Here is an 18,198-nt window from a genome sequence, read left to right as displayed (position 1 = left end):
AGTATTTTAGCCACTCTCTCGTGTGCTCACTGCTTTTACTTCCACCAGTGAGAACCCATTTCTGACATACATCATGCCTCTCACCAGGTGACTGTTTCCCCCTTTTGGGCATTCACCTGGCTCTAACTTACCTATACTTGGATACGGATAACAGAAATACTTTTAGCAGCTGTCTCTGGCATCCTGAATGAAATGCTGCCCAGACCTCCTAGCACTGGGCTTCCTGGGTCAGAACGCCAGTTGACCATGCGGGTTGTAGTACCCACAAATATAATATCGCGTGGTGTATGTCAAAGTATTTAGATAAACTTTGGACACAAGAACAACACAGTTGACAGACTAGTTTTGCAGGCTAAATCAGACAAGTGTAATTGCTTTATTTTACCACCGCCAAATGAATTTCTTGCCAACAACAGCAAAAATGAGAGGTTTTGTATCAAGATCTCGATGTTTGGTTTTCTCTGGGAAGATGGGGACATCTGCAGCACCAGGGGCATCTCTCTACAGCGACTCTCTTTTCCATCTGGATGGCAAAACCCTGCTTTAGACCTGGGGTGGGAGGGCACTGAGACTGGGCTCCTAGGAAGTGCCCAGCACTTCCCAACGTCTCCCTACGCTGAGTCAAGCACCCTTCATCACTGAGATGGTGCTGTTGGTTTTCAGGACCCCCTCCCCTCCTTCATATTTTCTGCCTTGAGCCCCTGTATGTATTTGAGTTTCTGAGCCTTGCAGCTGTCAGGCAGTTTCTCTTCTTGTACTTTGTTCATTCTGCTCCTTTGTCTGGAGGGTCATATCCTTTTGGGGTTGTCTATCGCAACATTAACCCCATCTTCAAGGCCAGGTCCCAGGCCCACTTGGCAGTGGAGTCTGTCCTGGCCCTTACGGTCCTAGCTCCTCTGCTTCTGCACAGAGAGCAGAGCATAGCATTGGATTCTACATGTTGTTCTGTTGATGGTAATATTCTTAAGGTCAGGAAATGTATCCTTTCCATATTTCATTATGTACCTCTGTGTTTTTGTGTGCGTGTGTTTTAAATGGAAGTGCTGGGGATTGAACCCGGGACCTCGTGCGTGCTAAGCACGCTCTCTGCCACTGAGCTATACTCTCCTCCCAATTAGGTACCTCTGTAAAAACATTAATGCTGTCCCCTCAGCCCAGTCAGAAGGCAGAGAACAGTAGCTTACTGATCTACCTGACAATTATTATAAAGCATATTTATACGTGGTGAAAGAAGTAGGAGAGTGTTATAAATGTGAAAATAGCGTAACAGTAGGCATAACCAAGAAGCCTGCAAACAGCTCAGGAAAGGTTGGTGCCTTGCTGTAGTCCCACAGTTGGGGAGAAGCTTGGTCTTCCTCCTCACTGCGGAGATATCCCACGCTGGCCAGCACAGCTATGCTGTTTCTGGGAGGATCTGCCGCTCTCTAAATCAGGTAGCTACACCGGAGAACCCTGCACATCCTCCTCAGGGCTTAGCATTCACATTTCAGAGTAAGACGATTCCCAAAGTTACTGAAGTCATCCACCACAAATTAGACATAGGTGATGGATGCATATCAAACGAGCCACACCCTAACCAGAGGCAGCTGTGAAAATGCCCCAAGGCACCAAGAGGCAGGATGCAGAAGATGCTTCCATCAATTACTAGGGACCAGCAGAGTCTCCTCTGCTGATGGTTCTACCCTTAGTGGAGGGAGTACCGGGATGATGACAAACCCTCAGGCAAGTGCAAAGGTAATGCTTGCTGAGGGCAAGGATGGAGCTAGGTTCAGGGGTAAAATAAAGTAGGTAGTTAAGGAGGGCGGGGTCTCCAGGTCTGAAATTGGTAGTGGTGATAGATGAGGCAGGAGAGGAAAGGGGAGTCAGATCTGCGTGCTGTGATGAGGGATTCTGACTTTATCTTGGGGGAGCAGGGAGCCATAAAAGATTTTGAAGGAGCGATCAGATCTGTAACACTGAAGGGCCGAGTGCTGAAGCCTGGATCTGGGGAAAGCAGGGTGCTTGTGGCTTAGGAGGCTGCCACAGGAATCTTGGCTTAAACCAGGGCAGTGGCAGTTGGGGAGGAGAGAAGTGGTTGGATTCAAAAGATGTGAGAGCCTTTTAGCTCCCAGGATGACAGCATTCTCTCTGGTTTGAGATGCAGTTATTCCTGGAGGCTGGCTAACTTTATGTGTAGTCTTTGGTTCCATGTTGCCAGAGAAATGTTCATTTCTGACCCAAGTGTATCTGGCTCCACTCCCTTTGGCCGGGTAGAGGCCCCCCTCAGCCATCAAGGGCGCTTTTCACTGCTGCTGCTCCGCCCACCCCCTTCTCACTGTCACATGGACGCTGTCTCGACAGAATATACCCGTTTTCCTGTTTACACAAGCACACCCCATACTTCAGTCAAAATGTTCTCTTTCTCAGTACATATAAATCTTTCTGTATACACATTAGCCATACTTAGGAGCAAACTGTGTATTTATTCTGGAGTCACAGGCTGAGTAGATGTGAGGATTGGTGTTTTCTGCTTCTGGAATTTTTGTTCTGAGCTTTAAAGGCGTTTAACCATCTGTTTATGCCTTTAAAGTGAGTGTTCTAAGTGGAGGCTATGAGTACATATGTGAGTCATGAAAGATATATCGAAGAGGTATTGTCAGTAATGAATTGCCGCTATACATCTTCCTCAGCTGTTTCTGTAGGTTTAAAAAGGTCTAATGTAATCGGATGATATTGTTAAGGAATTGGAAAGTCTAATGTTAACTATGGATTTTTATCTAGATTGTATGTTAGGAAGATACATATATACACGCATACGTATATATACACACACACACATACATATACATATGCGGTATAGGGTTGCTTCAACTGCGTCTACAAGAACTTATTTTTCCTTAAAGCCACTTCTACCCGTATCCTAAATTATTTACAGAGGATATGTATATATTTAATATTATCATGTTATAAAATTATTTTAATAAAAATGGAATGTTGGGGTCACTGTTAACTTACGTTTTTGAAAGCCTTATCATACTTTTTCCTCTAGCCAAATTGAGTAGAGGCTTACAAATGGTTCAGTACACCTAGCTCTTCTGTAAGAGAATGAATTTTCTCTCCACCTACCTGCAGGAAACCAGTTCAGTAGTTTCAGAGATTCCTTTCCACAAAACTTCATTTTTCTGACTGTTCTATAAGAGTTCAAATAGAGTTTGGCATATACGTGCAAATTAAATGACATGGCATTTTCAGAATATGTTTTCACTCACTATTAATGTGAGAGTAGCAGTTGGAACAAAGACTCTCTTTGTCAATTTTTATTCCTTTTACTTGTAGTTGAAATCCTATTGGGAGTTGAGTAAATTTAAAGGTAAATAAAGTGAAACAGTCAACATATTTCAACTTAGGAAACTGTTAACACTGGTGTTACTGCATAACTTAATAACGTAGATCTAAAGCAAATGCTAATATTTGACCTTGGTTTGTACTTGATGTTGTTCTTTGGTAATTACTGTCATCTCAGTCAGTCATGGAAGGGGGCCAGCAGAGGAGAATTATGTGAGAGCAGTTTGAAGGAGCTCGCACCTCTTAGATTGCTGCAGGGTTCTGAGGTGCTAACTCCTCCTTTTTATTACTGTTTACCAGCTTACTATGAGCTGCCCTTGAGTTGGCTCTTACTGGTAGGTCTGTACTAGCCCTAAGTAGTTGGTATTCTGTTAACTAATTTTAACCGTGAGTAAAAATCAAAGCACAAATGCATGCATAAATAATCTCTGGGTATTCCCTCTCTACTTTCACATATAGAAACATTTTTGCATAAATGCATGCACATGTACAGTATGCCCAATTAATTCATCTTCTCACAAAAAGAACTTCTAATATATAATGGACGTTGAGAGGAATATTATTTCATTCTCCAAACCATTCTGTCTATACCTGTGAAAATTTTCCAGAAAGCAAGTGGTGAAGAAAACCAATCTTTGCTGACTGGACTTTTCCTTTGTGTTGATTGACACACATGGACAAACCCGGGCATGTTGGTTTTATATACCTGGGCTTGTGGATTTGCCGTTGGGATTTTGGCCAAGGTGTTAGAGAGCACTGTTTAAGCAAAGGCGTGGGAGTATAGACGGTGAATGTTATTCCTCCTTTATATGAAAAAGAAGTCCACTTCCCAAACATTGATGATACGGAATTAAAGAGGTTAGAAAACAATCATAATAAAAGGAAAACATTAAAAGAAACTACATCATGTTTCAAAAGAAACATGCTAGTTGCGCTGCCTCCAGTACTATTCCTGTAAATGGTTTTCTAAAATGAATCTTAGCTAAAAGCTAAGATCCTTTATATTTAACTTAGGGTGTTGGGAAGGTGTTTGTCTCTTTATTGTGACCCTTTATGGTTGGTTATGACTTCTGAGACCTCTTTGGTGGAAAATAGAATTTGCTATGCTTAGCTTTCGGACAGGTGGGCTTGCTGAGCCCTTCCTTACCTGTGATGGCGTTCTCCACAGTGTGGGGGCGGCAGATGGCAGGGCTGCCCCGTCTCTACCTGGGAGAGCTCCATGGTGTTTGAAACAAGTCATCACCATTGATTGCTAGGCTCACTCGGAAAAGAGATGTTCATAAAGTCAGAATTTGTCAGCAATAACATGTTACATAAAATAAGGGTGGTTTTTTTTTCCTTTCAGATTTTGGGGTAAGTGCTTTCTTAGCAACAGGGGGTGATGTCACCCGGAATAAAGTAAGAAAAACATTTGTTGGCACCCCGTGTTGGATGGCCCCTGAAGTCATGGAACAGGTACAAAAAAATGATGTTTTGATTGTCATAGCAGTACATACCATTAATACACTTAACATTTCATTCAGATCAGCCATTTTATTAGACTGTATTGTGTAGATAAGATTTAATTCCCAGTTGCTGGGCCTTAGCAAAGTAATATTGAAGTTATGCAAACACAACTGTGGACTTCTGATGTCATATGGACCACATGATATGTGACATGCCTGCTGTATAATTGTGTTTTTTCCTGGTTCCTTTCTTAGGTGAGAGGCTATGACTTCAAGGCTGACATGTGGAGTTTTGGAATAACTGCCATTGAATTAGCCACAGGAGCTGCGCCTTATCACAAATACCCTCCTATGAAAGTAATTACTATTGGAAATTATATGTCGGGTTTGAAATACGATTTAACAGAATCTGTTCTCTAATTCTCTTAAATATAGTCATTTTTCTCTTTGACCCGAGGAGAGTTAGTGGAGGAATGCAGCCAAGTTAAATGCTGTCTTCTGTTCTCAGTGGACAGAACGGGATAAAAGTAGTCCGGTTCCCAGCTTGGAAGCTTGCTTTGCACGCTCAGCACAGGAGAGTATGACCAGGTTGGTCCCTGGAGGTTGATGGCTGTGACCAGCGCTGGTCATGACCCTCTGATAGCAGAAGACTCCCAGCTCCCCAAGAGCAATCTAAAAATGGATTTAGTGATACCATCTTTGCAGGTGGATTTCTCAAATTTTGTCCCTTTTTTTTTTTTTTTAAATGATCTCTAGTATTTCACCCTTCTCGAGTGTCATGTTGACATCTCATCTGAAATAAGGGAACCCAGTGTTTTTAGGAAATAACATAATTTGGATACTATTTTTAGATTTTTGTTTTTCTTCTAATTGGCCTATGTCATTATTTCTGTTAGTTTTAGATGGTGGTGTCAGGGCTCGTGTACCCAACTGGATTTTGTCTTGACATGGAAATAGTTGAGTGTACAGAGAATATGATCCATGTTCATTTCAACTTTTTCCTAGGATTTTATTGGAAGAGTTTAGGAGGATTAAAAAAAAAAGAAACCTCAGGATAAAAAAGTTGAATAATTCTACTGACTAAAATGTTAATACATTCTTATTGTAGACAATTTGAAAGTACAAATAAGAATAAAAAAGAAGACAGTCATCCATAATCTCATCAATCACAGACAAGCCCTATTCAACTTTTAGTGTAGTTTGTTATTTTCTGTCTATATCATAGACATATTTTACCATAGTTAAGATTTGGGAGGGGTTGTGTGTACTTAACCTGATTTTGTCAGCAGAAAATGTAAAACTGAGATGTAAACGATTGAAGTGACTTCTCAGAGAAAAAGCACTGAAGCAACTCTGAGGACTTTTTTCCCATCTGGTTTTTCTCTGCTTTTTCTTCTTTTTTTTTTTCTTTCCCACTTCTTAGTGTTTTTCACTTGAATCCCAGCCCAAAGTCCTGCAGGACTTCAGATCTCACAGATCTCCCACTTTCTTCTGTTTGCTGTTGTCCTCCGCAGACAGCAAACGTTACTTGAACCCTTCAACTGCTCACGCGTCTGAAAGTGCTCCAGGAGTCCTGGCATGCATAGTATTTGCATATGTTAAGGCCTATTTATGCATTAGTGAGGTTTTTTTCATTTTATAGGTCAATCGTTTGCTACAGATTCTACCCTTTTTTAATAGTTAATAATTTTGATGTTAATGTGAAAGAGTGGACATTTTTACCTTTTCGATGTGAAAGCTGTATTTTGAGGTTGTTTTGTCCCTTTCCAAGAGCAGCATGGCCTTTTGCTGTGGTTATAGTTTTTACTAACTTATAATTGCATCCTGGTTATCTTTCAGTGTCTTACTGTCTCAATTTTGCCAAGCCTAAAGCAATTTTCTGTATGTTTTCTCATTTAAAAAAAAAAAAAAAAGGAAATCATGTGTTACCTCCTGGGATGCTGTGGATTTATTTTCAGGGCTGGTAATGTGTTACAGAAGCCTTGAGTACAGGAGCTTCCTTACTTAGGAGTGACCTGGACACATGAACGTTCACTCTTTCTCTGCCCTGCGCTGCCCCTTTCCCTGCCAGAGCCCCAGCCTTCACTGAGCTGCTGCTGGAGCTACGTGCTCCTCCCGGCTGTATGAGAGCCAGTTCCCAGGAAGTTCTGTCCTGATCCCTTTGGGAGACCACTCTTGACACGTAGAGCAGATTTTTTAAGTTCTGGGGGGAATAACAAAAAGGTTAAAGGGCACGTGAACAGGTTTGGGAAGGAAAATGAATACTCTGCGTACACACTTTCTAGAAAATGAAAATCATAGGAAAGCACGTTTGTACCTAATCAAGGAGGGTCTTTGAGGCTTTGGTGAAAAATGAAAAACTCAACTGTAGCAATTGCTGTCCTGAGATTCTATCTTTCTGTTTATTTCCGCTGCAGGTGTTAATGCTGACTTTGCAAAACGATCCCCCCACTTTAGAAACAGGAGTAGAGGATAAGGAAATGATGAAAAAGTACGGCAAGTCCTTTCGAAAATTACTTTCACTGTGTCTTCAGAAAGATCCTTCCAAAAGGTATGTCAGGCTGAGTGGATGAGCGAATGACCTGCTTGGAGTCATGACAAAACTTTGTTTGTGGATGGGACACAAGGCTGTGTGAGGACACCTGAAGGGGAAACCCAGCTCTGGTCCCCAGATTTCCAGCCTGTTAGTGGAAGACCAGCTTGGGCCCAGGAGGGAGAGAAGTGAGTAGGGACGGGGGAGAGGCAGAGGAAAATTTTTAGTGTTAATAAGATTCACTGTGCTTGTTAGGTGTGGGCGCTGTCATCAAAGGAAATGAAGTAAAACAGAAATCAGAAGAAATTGGCAGCGGCACACTCAGGAGCTGAGCTAATATTCTGCACTGTGTAGGTTGAGCTGACCTCTCAGGATTTGAATATCCTGCCGGCTCCAGTCTAAACCAGGCAGAGCTATTGAATTTTGCATGAACTTCCTTTTAGCTGCAGAACAAGTTGTTTGTGCTGTTTAAAAGATTATTGGTAAAGAAGATTAACATTTTTTACATTTGAAAGATTAATCATATAAACAGAAGCAAAGGGTTTTAAATTAACTTCAGTATTTCCTCTTTGTTCTTGGGTTGTTGCCCTGCACTGTGGTGTGTTTTCTGAGTTGGTTTCTTCCTTCTTCATTTCTGTGACTTTGAAGTATCCCGGGTAGTGAGAGTTGAGCCCAGTGTCAGAGAGGGTTCATGACGTGTTCCGCACTCAGACCTTGGCTGGGTAGAGTCCCTCTGTGGTGCTCGGCCGTGTGCGGCATTGCCCTGACAGACGGTGAACGTGGGCCACACACCTCACCTGGAGAGGCTGCTGAGGAGGTACTGGCCACCCCCATCCACCCAAGGCTCCGACTTGATACTTAGATTCCAAAACATCACAACTGGCTTCTCTTCTGCAACTTTCTTTTTCAGAGAAGGACCTGGCTTTTCGAAGAATTCCTTTATTCTTAAGTTCTTTATGAAACTGAAGTCTCTTGCCTTTACACCGTGCTCTCCTATTTGAGGAGGCCACCCTTCTCTAGAATAAACACAGTTTCCATTATCTTACCTGTTCTTTGCAGCTACTGTCTTCATTCCTTTACATTTTACTGAATATGTCTGAAATCTTTCCTATATCAATCTCCTTTCCCACAGAGCCAGGTCTAAAGACTCTCGTCTTTTAAGCATCTTGAAACTCTTTATTGCGAGAGGGGTGCAACGCTTGCTTGCCTTCCCCTTGTATTTGGTGTCATCTCCAAACAGAAGTTTTTGGCATCACCACGGAAACAGAATCTGATGCTCTGCAGCTCAGAGGAGTACTTGTCTTCCCGCTTAGCACTGGGTTATGATTGATGGTCTTGGTGGTTCTCGAACTTGTGAGACCCCACCTAGTGGTAGTGATGTGTAACATTGCACAATTCCAGCTCTTATAAAATAATTCGGCAGGGTGGAATTGTTAGTGTGCTTAATGATACAACAGTACATTTCTTTAGGAGATTTGTAATTTGGTCAGAATAAATTAAATTAGACTGCCATACATGATATTTAATAAGCCATCCTTATTTCTTAGTAATCTTGAAAGTCTTTCCAAGTTTAACTAATTATATGATATATATACCTCAGATATCAGGTTCTCACCCTCCTACCAAACAACAATAACAACACTTTTAGAAAAGAGCCATGCACCGTATATTCGAATTCTTACAAACTCTTTCCCTCAGACTGCTCTCCTAGTGACATTATTGGTCTACAGAGTATTAATAGCTTAAGGACTTCAGTGTTTTCTCTGTAAATCATAATCTATTCTCACTCTTGCTCAGTTGTCCTCTGTATCAGAGAGTGTTAGTTGGGTAGAAATTTCCCTGGTGACTCTTTTACTGAAAAGATGCGATGTGGGAAGTTTGGGAGGGGAAAAGATCCATGAAATGTAAGAATGGAAAAAAGTAATATTGTTGAGTTATTTATTAGATACGATGCAATTTAAAACTATGTATTTGTTACTGAGTTAATAAGTAAACATTTAATTGTTGCATAATTCTGAAGGAAATTGTGAATCTTTCCTGCCTTTGCTTTTGTTGTCCAAGGATTCTTCCTCTTCTTCTGTCTCCCGTCCACCTGTCTTTCAATAACTTGAAGAAGACCCCATCTTCTTCAAGTTAGAGACATCTGGGTGAGATTCCTAGCTCTGTTTTATCATCATCTGCATGACTTAGTTTCCTTGGCTGTTAAATGGGCCCAATAACACCATGTCACAGGATTGCTGTGAGGATGGAGTGAGGTAATGCCCTGAAAAAAGCAGATAACACAGGGCCTGAGCATTCCTGAGTGTTCAGGAAATTAGGATCTCCATTTTTCCTGACTAAGTGGAGTGATTGCAACTCCTGGTTTTCCTGCAGTTTGTTGAAGTTGTGTCTCTTGTAGCACTTAGCACACTGGGTACATTGACTTACACATTCAGTTTCCTCATGAAAATTCCTCATTTAGGAGAATCTGTGCCTCTCATCTTTCTATCTTCATATCCACAGTGACTGGTCTGTATTGCATTCTCAGTGGTATTTCCTGAGCAATTGCAGACAATGGGAACTTGCAATTTGGGGATGCTGTGGACTCACTGAAAACAGGTACAGAGCCATACCAGATTTGAGTGGGTTGAGGAATGAAGGCAAGAGTTTTGCCCATTTATATTTATTTCTGTCACTAGCAGTCAGATCGTCTACTTGTAATCTAAAAACAGTTGAGTGGTACCAAAACCCTGGTCTTGCCTTTTAGCAATGAATGAAAACGTATCACAGGGGAACGGTGACTGGGACAGAATCAGTCCTATGCGGGAGCCCTCAGGCTAGCTGAGAAGGAGCTGTGCTGTCAGCCTTGAGAGCTCAGGGAACTTTCCTATTCCAGGAGAGCTGGGTATTGGGAGCTTTTTGCCTCCTCCAAGTCTGTGCTCTCTGCATTTGCATAGACAAAGAGTTGCTTATATTTGCATAGCAGAACATTTTGCTATTCCTAAAAAAATAAGCCTTAATCTTATAGGTTATATACTTCATATGGATAGCTACTGTAAAAGGAGCTGGCTTTTTTTTTTTTTTTTTTTTTTTTTTTTGAGCAAGAAAGGGGTGGATGTTGCATAGATAAATCCATTAGAAACAAAAAAACTTGAATATTTCTTCTGGGGGGAAGGGCAGGGTGAAAGATGCAGCTCTGCCAGAGGTCAGTGTATTGTTAGAAATTAAAATGGAAATTTTAGAACTGTTTAAACTGTATCACATTCATCCTGAATCCTTTGAAAATTATTTTAAGTCTCAGTGGACTTTGGTTCATCCATATGCATTTGAATCCTTTAAGAGATTCTCTTCTGAGACTGTTGGTACTTGTAGACTCCTACATTGTTTTTAAGAATTTAAAATTGAATCATTATTCAAAGCCTGGGCCATCATTTTGGTTGCTGGGATAGCATTTTAGCATTTCTCATCAATGTTTGTATTTACATTATGTTGTATTGCTTGATAATTGTTAGTGGCCACAGAGACATAAGGTGCAGAATTCTTTCTTCAGTAGTACTTAGCTGAGGGGCTGGCAGCATCGATGGTTCCACATTAACCCTATGCTGGTGACTGCTATAGCATAAGAATAAAACACACAGAACACACAGAAACCCTAAAGTCAGTTGGGCAGCACACACCTCGGCTTTTCCCACACCTTCTGTCACTTTCTTTCCTGCCTCATTGTCCTCATTCTTTCCGGTTCCATTTTCCCATACTTTCTATAGAGATAGTTTGGCACATGTGGGATTCGACTCTACAGAGGACCTGCTGTTTAGTTCTTCTCTGTGTAGAATAGTGACCTATTATTTAACGTAAATATTAAGCCTGTTAAGAAAGGAATGTGGCTTCTTATTTCTCATTTCTTTCCATTTCTCATTTCTCCTGTCCTTGTGTTTCTGTGTTGATTGATGAAAGCTAAGGGTGGAGTCTGGAAAGAAGAGTTTTCTCTGCAGCATGCTTTTCCCCTTTTAGAGTTTTGGTTACCATAGAAATGACCTTGCTGTGGAAGGGGAAGTATTTTCCCAGCCCTGTATCTCCAGGTATGCCTGGCATTTCCCAGCCTCCTCTCTACATGGGTCCTACCCTTGACCTTGGTGTGCAGCAGGAGGAGGTGGTGCAGAGGAGAGAGGGAGGCATGCTTGGCTGCCCTCCTCAGTGCCTCCACTGTGCACAGATGTACCTCTTTCCTTTTTTTTTTTTTTCATTTGTAGCATGAGTCTGATTTTCATTGCATCACTCTCCTGTTCCTGCAATATTGAGCAGATGCTTGGAATTTGGTGCTGACTAACTCTTGCTCCAGGAGTTGTGGTTCGGTGCCCAAATGTCTGAAGTAGCATCACGTTTACCCCATATTTGATTGTGGTATGAAATTGAGCTGTAGCAGTTTTGTGATCTGTGGTACGCATTGGGGATAGAAAAAATAAATACTGTGTGGTCCCTGTCTTGGAAGGGCTTATAACTAGTAGAGTGGAGGCAGGGAAATACAGGGACAGATTATTACCGAAAGAAGTGTGAGTGGGTTGTGTGAGCACCAAGGTGGGAACAGTGAATTCTCCTTGTAGGAGCTGGGAGAAGCATCTCTGAAGATGAATGACATTTAAATTGGTTCTTGACTGCTGAGCAAGGGTGTGCCAGTTGGATACAAAAGATACTCAAACAAGGAAAGTGATGTGTGCTCTGTGAGACCATCTCTGCAGTTGGAGGATGGAGTTTGCATGGGGCATGGTGGGAAATGAGGCTGGAGGAACCAGGCTCTCAGGCCACTGAAATCCACAGGGAGGGATAAGAAATTGGTTTTGTGTAGCAGCCAACTGGGGAGCAGTGTGGGTGATGGGTTGGCAGGAGGAAGAGAAAGGTGGTAGAGAGACCAGCCAGGAGGCTGTGTTGTAACTGTACTGGCCAGAGAGGATGAGGGTTTCAACCACAGCAGTGGCCTTGAGTTCCTTAATCATCTTGGTTTTCTTAGATTATTTTCTTTTCACTTTTAGAAGTTAAATCTTAAGTTATTTTTTATGCTTCTTGGTTTTTAAAATTTTGTTTCACGTTGTGAGGTGCCAGACATGCTCAGTCCCCTGTATAATGGCTCCTCTCTGTGTTCTCCCAGGAGCCCTGTCCGTTCCCCAGCACAGGCCACACGTTTGAGTGTCCTGACCTTCCTCCTGCAGGCGGACAGCGTGCTCTGACTCTCACCTGCCAGCTCGTAAGCTGCTCGGGGTAGTGTTTCTGTCTGCGTAGTCATTAGAGTGCGCCTGGCACCGGCCGAGCACGATGCCTGACAAATGGCAGATGCTCAGTACGTGTTTCCCGAGAGAATGAAAGGATGAATTTGGAGTCACTGGAGGCCAGAAATTTTGCTGACAGTCAGTAAGAATTGTCTACATTAAAAAAAAAACAAACCAAAAAACCCGAAGTTCAATCATGTAAATGAATAGTATCCTTTTGAGTTCTAGTGCTTGGTAAACAAGGTACAAGGTACAAATTGGTGAATTTGAACCGGCTTACTATGGAACCCAAAATGTACAACGTGGCCCAGCTCTTGTTCAGACCTTTATTCAAGGCAGTAAGCAGTTAGGGGCTGTGATTGCAGTGAGTATGGTGATTTGGGGTGTTTGTTTAGGTACTGTAACCAGTGTTGTGCTTGAAATTGAGGAAAAGAGCAGTAACAATTTAAAGAGAAAATTGCTTTGCCTAGAAATACAGCTTCTGTGGCCTCTGTAGATGTATACGGTTTGTACACTGTTGCACTTAGTGATGTTTCCTATTTTTCTATATGCTTGGGTCTGGTCCCTGGAAACATTTTAGTGGAAGTTCCTTTCCAAAACACTGGTGTCCACTCTCTTCAAGTATGAGGACTCCTTTTAAACTTGCACCCCCTTAACATGTTATTCTTTGTCCCACGGCCTGAGAGGAGACCTAATGGTACTCAGTAACCCCCCTCCATCCTCCCAGTTTTTCTGTGAGAAATTTAAAACATACAGAAATGTTTTTGCTTCTACACCAACACCTAGATTCAACAATTATTAATCATTTTCCATATCTGCTATACCTATTTATCTACATTTTATTTGCTGAACAGTCTGAAAATAAGTAACAGACTTTAAACATCAGCTTACATTCCCTACAAATAAAGACAAGTTCCTACGGAACCACAGTACTTTTCCACACCTAAGTAAATGAGCAATGATTTCCTAAAACTGCCCCATACCCAGCACTTTCACATGCCTCTGCTTCTAAATGTCTCTCATAGCTTCTCCCCCTCCTCTTCAAACCCAGGATTCAGGAAGGGGTCACATGTTGCATTGGTTTTATGTATCTTTAAGTCTGTTTTAACCTAGAATAGTCCCCTCACGTCTCTGCTTTTCTTCTATGACACCACCTTTTTAAAGAGATCAGGACTGTCGTCTTGCTGACTGTCCTGTCCTCTAGGTTCATGTGATACTTCCTGCATGGCTGCTCTGTTCAGAAGGAACTGTCGATGAAGGGAGTGAGTCTGTGGAAGAGTGCTAGTTAATAAATGTAGGAGGAATGATAGATGTAGAAAATCAGTGTCCTGCCATCTCCCATGAAATAATTGCATAAGGCAAAGATGCTAAAACCCATCAGGTGAAAGTTTCTCCGGAACAGGATATTCATATAATGCCAAAGTATTATCTAGCAGAATGCTTGCCAAGTGCAGTGGGGAAAACGTTACCTTAACAGTGGAGAGACCTCAGGCCTGGGGACCACGTAGTTAAACTTAGCATGACTCCCCGTGAAATTACCTATCATCATGTGCCTCCCAGGTGCATCACCTAGGACGTACTTTTCCCCGAAATGCTTGAGTCAGCCCAGCCAAGCCTTCAGACCCAACTTTATGGGAAATACAGGTTAGAGAAATGAGTTAAATGGCATCATGAGGATGCAATCAGACCAATCCTGTCCTGCTTTTATATGAATTTGCATTTTATTACCCACTGTCACGTTTACCCTCCTCTGAAAAACAGTAGTCTGTGTAACAGGGTTACTCGGCGGGCAGATGACTTATACGCATGATGCGTGGCCCCTTGCAGGAACTGCCACTCTTGAGGACTCACGGGACAAATCATAGAACACTGTGGACTGTAGTTTCTTTGATAGGCTCACACTGCAGCCTTTTCAGCTTCTTAATAAATATAGGACTTTAGCTCACAGATGTGTCAGTCTGCCACCTTTCAGAAACACTGAATTCACTGAGCAAAGTGTAAGGATGAAGGATGGAAAATTGATCGTGCCCCACATATTTAACTTCCAGGAGTTTATGTGCTTTGCAGCAGAGGTGTTTGGAAAGAACTGGAAAATTGGCACTGTTTTATTTGGTGCCACCTTCCGATTAATTTCATTTCTGGTTTTGTTATTCCTGAAACTGGGGTCTTCCAGAAAGAGTCTAGAATTAAGTTGTTTCATCCAGGCAGCGTCTTTATTGAGTGGTCATTGTTTCAACTCTCATTTATTATTGATCTTTCAGGCCCACAGCAGCAGAACTTTTAAAATGCAAATTCTTCCAGAAAGCCAAGGTAACATGCTTAAAAACCCAAGTCAATCTGCTATTTTGAAATCACTATGAATTTCTGTGTATCATGTTTGATGTTAAACCGTTGGGAATATTTGTTTTGCAGAACAGAGAGTACCTGATTGAGAAGCTGCTTACAAGAACACCAGACATAGCCCAAAGAGCCAAAAAGGTAAGCGCCATGAGCCCTCCTGCCCCAGGAGGAGCTGCTCCCCGCCCAGGGAAGTGGAACCCACAGAAAAATAGGAAAAAGATTTCCACCGCTCAGGATGTATTATTTAGAGGTTATCTGATTAGTGATTACTGCGATAACTGTGTTTGCATTTGGGATATCTCGGCTTGCTGCTGTGTGTTTGGGTGTGGAAACAATGTGAAACTCAAAGTGATCTCACTTTTCCGTTTCTTAGCTTCTCAGCTTTGCTTAAAGAAGGTCAGGGGGAGGGGATTGTGTTGAGGCTTAAACACTGGAGAGGTAAAATATCTTCAAATCTTTTTTTTTTTTTTTTTTTTGGACTTTACCAAAGAGGAACAGTCATTTTTAATCAGTTTGAGAAAACAAAACAAAAAATAAAACTTGTATTTAATGGTTATTTTGAATATCTCTGTGATATAGGTTCTTCCCTTATAAAACACCCATGAGTTTTTTGTAGTCTATGCTGTGTTAATTAAATTATGTTAATAATTACTGGAAAAGCTTTCCATTCTAGATTTTAGATTTTTTTTAATCTAGCAACAAAAGTAGACACCAGAGTGTCCAAGTCAATGGCTTTCCAACAGCTTTCTTCACCTTGGTAGGTGTGAGTAGCTATGTGTGAGTATATTTATTTATGTGTTTTTCCAGAGATTTGTTTATTTATAATTACAGATTTGATTATGGTATGAAACCTAACAAAATTTAACCTCTGGTTTGGTTTCATTTAGTTTAGTTTTAAAATTATATTATTTACAATTTTTAAATATTCATGTAGTCACAGATTTAGAAAGGGGAAGATCCTTTTTCCCCCCTTTTTTACAATTCATAGTTACAGGGAAAGCTGGTATGAGTCTGAGTCATCTACTCTATAAATAAAATTGGCAAAGAAATATGCATTAGAGATTGTGTCTCATCATGACTAGGTGTAAGTAACTTGGACTGTTATCTTCCACACGTTGCCTTTTCTAAAACTTTGAGTGTGAAATGCATTTAGCTGATGCTTTAGAATTGCTGGAAGCAGATTTGGAAACAGGCTTTGGGAAATGACCTACTCTGTATGGGTATCTGAGCATCTCTCCTGGACCTGCAGAATCCTTTGGGGTGGGCTGGCTCTTGGGCTTTCGGGCTGGGTGAGGGTTGGGGGGTTGCTGGGTTTACTCTGGAGACCGGAGGCAGGGTTGGTCTCTGGGGCAGCTCTGAGGGAAGAGTGAATGTTTGGCGGTTGTCCATCAGGTGGACCATCAGATGTCCTAAGGAGCAGCACAGAGAAGCTTTACTTTGAGGCAACAGAAAGTCGGAGTGCCCGACACAGTGCAGGGCTCCATGCAGAAGGCTGAGGGAGGTGCCCGTGGAGCTTCCCTGGGGTGTCGGAGTCCAGCATGGGGTCTTTGATCAGAGAACTAAAGTGTCAGCCCAAGATGAAGAAAGCTATTGGAAAGCCGTTGCCTTGGACTCTTGGGTGTCACTTCTGTTGCTAGAAGTCTGTCTGATCTCATCCTGTGGCTGTCCCCGAGATGGGCTTTTCCAGGCCTGTGTCCTTCCCAGAGCTCCAGCCTCACCCCACCAGCGACTCGCGCAGTGCTTCCCGACGCTTGGTCTTCCCTCTCGCGCCCGGTCTCCCTATGCTCTGCGCTTCTTGCTGAGCCTCCCCAGTCTCAGAACTCTGAGATTATTTTATATCTGAGGACTCCTCCTTTGTCTTCCCCACGTAAACCCGCTCCAGGTCCTCCCCACGTTTCCTCTGCAGCGTTTCTCAGAATGTTTTCCCCGTTTTCAACTGAACAGTTGCAGAGGATTTCTAACTCCTCTCTTCCCCCATTCCTCCTTTCTGCCCCCTTTTAGACACTAGTGCAAGATTAACTTTCTAATCATGTTACTGAATTGCTCAAAGGGAAAAAATGATCCCTCAAATTAAACATAAGCAAAAGCAAATAAATGAGAGGGAAAAAATTCCTGTCAAATAAAGACCAAGCTCCTTAGCCTCGAATTCATGGCACCGTTTCAACTTCCTGCTGTATACGGTTGACCCTTGAACAGCACGCCAACCGTCTGCACAGTAGAACATCCAAGTGTAGTTTATAGTTGGCCCTCCATGTGTGCGATTCTTCGTATCCACGGATTCCACGAACTGTGGATTGTGTGGTATTGTATTTACTATTGAAAAAAATCTACGTGTAAACAGATTCTTGTGGTTCAAACCTGTATTGAAGGGTCAGCTATCTTCTAAACTCCAGCCAAACTGAAACCACGTATGGTTTTCACTACATACCTCCTGCTTGCCTTTGAGATCCCGTCAGTTTGAGAAGATGAAGAATCTGTTCAGATTCTCACCTTGTCTTCTTTTTTTAAAAAGATAATTACATTATTTATTACATACTATTAATATCAGTGTGTTGTGTGTCCCAGATTTCATTTTGCATGTATCTTCAACAATAAGCAGCCAGCATTTGGGGGAATATTTTTCCAACCATGTCGTCGGCCTTTTAACTTGCCCCTTGATCTTAGATTGAAACCTCAGGGCTTGTTTCGTCATCCGTCCCTTCCAATGGAAAACGGCCACACATCTCAGTCACACAGAGAAGTAAAGAGAAAATATAAATTAGTTCTTTAAATGTCTTGTAGAAGAAAGTGGCCCCTAATAATGTTTTTCTGGCTCTCTGGCTGCATTAAATTGGCTATTTTCCTGTCGTAATTCTCATGTTAAACTGCACTTTGGTCATTGGCTACAGTCCACTCCTTGCCCGTAGCTTCCATGGCAGGTGCGCTGAGCAGAGCGACAGCAGTCACAGTGCATGTCTGGTGCACAAGCAGTGCCCAGGGATGTGTGCTGACTCATTGAGCACTTGCAGCGGGTGCTCTCAGAGCAGGCCATGTGAAACTCTTGTTTGCCTCTCACTCAAACCTCCAAATGGTCGGCATATACGTGTTCTTAGGATTCCCTGTAAGAGGCAAACCTCCCTCCCTCCCTGGGACCCGTGATGTTGAAAAGGGGCTGTGCTGTTCCTTATATGAAACTTCTCATTGTAAGCTTGGCCACTAGGAAGTATGTGTTATTTTAATCGCCATGTGCATTGAAAACCTTTGCGGTAGGATGACTTTGTTTGTCTTACATGCTTGCAGTGTATAAGTAGATTTAATTTAAAAGTTGATACGGGGG

At 42.1% G+C, this 18,198-nt stretch overlaps 1 protein-coding gene across 2 annotated transcripts in view; it reads left to right on the top strand.

The window, feature by feature from the left end:
* STK39 (serine/threonine kinase 39) overlaps positions 1-18,198 on the top strand; it is a 252,102-nt gene that overhangs the window by 90,591 nt on the left and 143,313 nt on the right. For both annotated transcript variants that reach the window (XM_074363833.1, XM_074363834.1), the window contains exons 6-10: positions 4,670-4,779; positions 5,025-5,126; positions 7,187-7,320; positions 14,804-14,852; positions 14,955-15,020. In XM_074363833.1, coding sequence (XP_074219934.1) covers positions 4,670-4,779; positions 5,025-5,126; positions 7,187-7,320; positions 14,804-14,852; positions 14,955-15,020 — 461 coding nt within the window. The remainder of the gene's footprint in view (positions 1-4,669; positions 4,780-5,024; positions 5,127-7,186; positions 7,321-14,803; positions 14,853-14,954; positions 15,021-18,198) is intronic.

Source organism: Camelus bactrianus, chromosome 5 (genome assembly GCF_048773025.1).
Source record: "Camelus bactrianus isolate YW-2024 breed Bactrian camel chromosome 5, ASM4877302v1, whole genome shotgun sequence".
Taxonomy (NCBI): Eukaryota; Metazoa; Chordata; class Mammalia; order Artiodactyla; family Camelidae; genus Camelus; species Camelus bactrianus.
Note: the sequence above shows the minus strand (reverse complement) of the source record. Positions and strands in the feature narration are given on the sequence as shown.